This window comes from Neomonachus schauinslandi, chromosome 15 (assembly GCF_002201575.2).
Source record: "Neomonachus schauinslandi chromosome 15, ASM220157v2, whole genome shotgun sequence".
NCBI classification, from domain to species: Eukaryota; Metazoa; Chordata; class Mammalia; order Carnivora; family Phocidae; genus Neomonachus; species Neomonachus schauinslandi.
The window spans coordinates 16,499,133-16,502,650 of record NC_058417.1 but is presented as its reverse complement, the minus strand read 5'-3'; the positions used below and the strand labels follow the sequence as shown (position 1 = coordinate 16,502,650).

General features: G+C 39.9%; 1 protein-coding gene across 1 annotated transcript in view; it reads left to right on the top strand.

Moving 5' to 3' along the window:
- Positions 1 to 3,518, top strand: part of EFCAB5 (EF-hand calcium binding domain 5) — a 138,778-nt gene that overhangs the window by 58,795 nt on the left and 76,465 nt on the right. The window contains exon 7 of the mRNA XM_044921814.1: positions 1,765 to 1,920. Coding sequence (XP_044777749.1) covers positions 1,765 to 1,920 — 156 coding nt within the window. The remainder of the gene's footprint in view (positions 1 to 1,764; positions 1,921 to 3,518) is intronic.

The window sequence follows — 3,518 nt, the reverse complement described above, 5'->3', positions numbered from 1 at the left end:
TACCCCAAGGATACAAAAGTAGGGATCCGAAAGGGTACGTGCACCCCGATGTTTATAGCAGCAATGTCCACAATAGCCAAACTGTGGAAAGAGCCAAGATGTCCATCGACAGATGAATGGATAAAGAAGATGTTGTGTATATATACAATGGAATATTATGCAGCCATCAAAAGGAATGAGATCTTGCCATTTGCAACGACATGGTTGGAACTGGAGGGTATTATGTTGAGCGAAATAAGTCAAACAGAGAAATACATGTATCATATGACCTCACTGATATGAGGAATTCTTCATTGCAGGAAACAAACTGAGGGTTGCTGGAGTGGGGGGTGGGGTGGGAGGGATGGGGTGACTGCGTGATAGACACTGGGGAGGGTATGTGCTCTGGTAAGCGCTGTGAATTGTGCAAGACTGTTGAATCTCAGATCTGTACCTCTGAAACAAATAATGCAATATATGTTAAGAAAAAAAAAAAAGAAGAAGAAGAAGGTAGCGGGAGGGGAAGAATGAAGGGGGGGAATCGGAGGGGTAGACGAACCATGAGAGACGATGGACTCTGAAAAACAAACTGAGGATTCTAGAGAGGAGGGAGGTGGGAGGATGGGTTAGCCTCGTGATGGGTATTGAGGAGGGCACATTCTGCATGGAGCACTGGGTGTTATACACAAACTGAATCATGGAGCACTTCATCTAAAACTAATGATGTAATGTATGGGGATTAACATAAGAATAAAAAAATTAAAAAAAAAAAAAGAAATTCTTCCAGTGCTAGATCCACATATATAACACATACACCAGGTATAGATCAAGAATGTAATGTTCCTGGGCGCCTGGGTGGCTCAGTTGGTTGAAGGACTGCCTTCTGCTCAGGTCATGATCCTGGAGTCGGAGGATCGAGTCCCGGCAGGCTCCCTGCTCAGCGGGGAGTCTGTTTCTCCCTCTGACCCTCCCCCCTCTTATGCTCTCTTTCTCTCATTCTCTCTCTCTCAAATAAATGAATAAAATCTTAAAAAAAAAAAAGTAATGTTCCTGACTCATCAAATGAGCAAAAATCCAGAAGGCAATATACACTGGTGGTAAGGCTGAGGAGAAATAACCACTCGTTCATTAGTGGTAGAAGCACAAAAGGTCACCAGCCTGATGTCAAAACCTATCAAAAATACAGATGCATTTACCTTCTAAGCTAGCAATCCTACTTCTGGGAATCTATTCAACAGGGATCAAGAAAAATGGCCCACAAGCATAGATGTTTTCAGACTCTACACTTTCAAAATAATAAAAAAACTAGCCAAAGATACCTTGTTTTAATATCAGAAGACAGAAAAACCACCCACAATCCCCATTCCTTACACTCCAATAATTAAATGTAGCCAGTCTTGGAAAAAGCATGGTCTTATATACCATACATCAAAAGAAAAGCTACATTCAATTTTTAGAACTCTTAATTTACAGGCAACGTTTTCTAACTGCCGCTATTTCATACTGTGAGGTAAAAAGTCTGCCCTATATAATGCTGATGTGATCTAGAGGGGAATTGCTCCAAAAATAGTCTCACTGGTGCGGTTTTGGGGACTGTATTGATCACCTCTCTCTGCAGCCCAGCTGTAGAATAGTGCTAACATGAAAATGCTTTATCTATGTAACAAACAAATGATATGGAAAAAACTGTAGCCAATGCTTTCATGTACATTGACTGAATCCTTGGAAAAATCCAAGTAAAGAGCCCGGTTTTAAATCAATCATTTATCTTCTTTTTCTCTGCAGTACATCTCTTCACACATTGCAGACTTTAAAAGTGAAATGTTTGAGAAACTCCTTAAGCACATTTGTCATTGTGCAGATGAATTCCGGGAGGTCATAAAAACGGACATGCGGAGGCAGATGTTTGCTGAACTCTTCCTGCATTGTGACCGGGGGAAGGTAGGATAAGACCCTTAAAGCAGTGCTTCTCAAACTGTTTTTTTGTGAAGAACCAGTTTTTAGGTTGTTGTTGGTGTGGATGGTGCTGTTTTTAATTGCTAATCCATTGTGGACTGAAACTCAATGAATATGGATTGCTAGGGGAGAAAATGTACATACAAAATACAACCCACATTTTTAAAAAAGATTTTATTTATTTATTTGAGAGAGAGACAGAGAGAGCATGAACTACCGGTACAAATTTGGCTACCACCGTGCTTGGTTGGGACAGAGGGGGGCAGGGGAGAGGGAAAGGGATAAGCAGACTTCCTGCTGATCGGGGAGCCCGACGCAGGGCTCAATCCCAGGACCTTGAGATCATGACCTGAGCCGAAGTCAGACTCTCAACTGACTGAGCCACCCAGGTGCCCCCAATCCGCATTTTTTATTATTGGATTCCCGTCCAATTTATTATCACTTTCTCTAATTGTTATAAAATTTTCTAGCTACTATTCTCAGTTTCTGTACCTTTCTTGTCACAGAGTGGTACCAGCCCGTAGATCACATCTTACATGGCACTGAATTTTACAATGTACATCTTGTCTCTAAGTCTCTTTCCCATTCTTAAGAATGGGTTGCTTAAGACTGTTTTTGCTTACTCTCTTTGTTGGTGGCTTCCTATAGAAAGGAGTTGTTGGGAATAGAAAGCTTACCACATTTTATTATGCTGCTTCTTAAAATAAGAAAAGTTGATATCTAAAAGTATTTCTAAGAATGGTATTTGGAAGGATACAGTATGCCAGGATACCAAATGGATTTATAAAAATAGATACAAGCTTTATTAAAATACATTTGTGGGGCACCTGGGTGGCTCAGTCACTTAAGCGTTTGCCTTTGGCTCAGGTCATGATTCCAGGATCCTGGGATCAAGTCCCCCATCAGGCTCCTTGCTCAGCAGGGAGCCTGCTTCTCCCTCTGCCTGTGCTCCCCTTGCTTGTGCTCTCTCTCTTTCTGACAAATAAATAAAATCTTTTAAAAAATACATTTGTTTATGAACTTTATATTTGTTTGTATCCCCATGCTCCAGAAAAGATTTAAGGAAGCTTATGAAATTAGATAAAATGCAACAAAGGAACATAAAGATAAAAAGTAGGATGAAAGAAGAAAAAAATGAGAGGATACTAAATGAAGCTGGGAACAAAGCCCAAATTGCATACTATAATGACCTAAATATTTGTTCTGGGTCATCTACAAGTTTGAATCTAAGCTAGGTTCCTAGCAGTGAACATGAAAAGGGAAACATAACTAAATACTCTATTGACAATGTTTGTGAGATAAATATAAACTGGTGTTGAGAAGAAGCACAAATATTGAATCACCCTTGCAGCAAGGAATAAGTCCCACTTGAGTGGTGAATGATCCTTTAAAGGTACTGTTGGATTTGATTTGCTAGTATTTTATTGAAAATTTTTGCATCCATGCTCATCAGAGATATTGGCCCATAGTTCTCTTTTTTTTAGTGGAGTCTATCTGGTTTTGGTATCAGGGTAATCATGGCCGCAGAATGGATTTGGAAGTTTTCCTTTTTCTTTTTTCTTTTCTTTCTTTCTTTCTTTCTT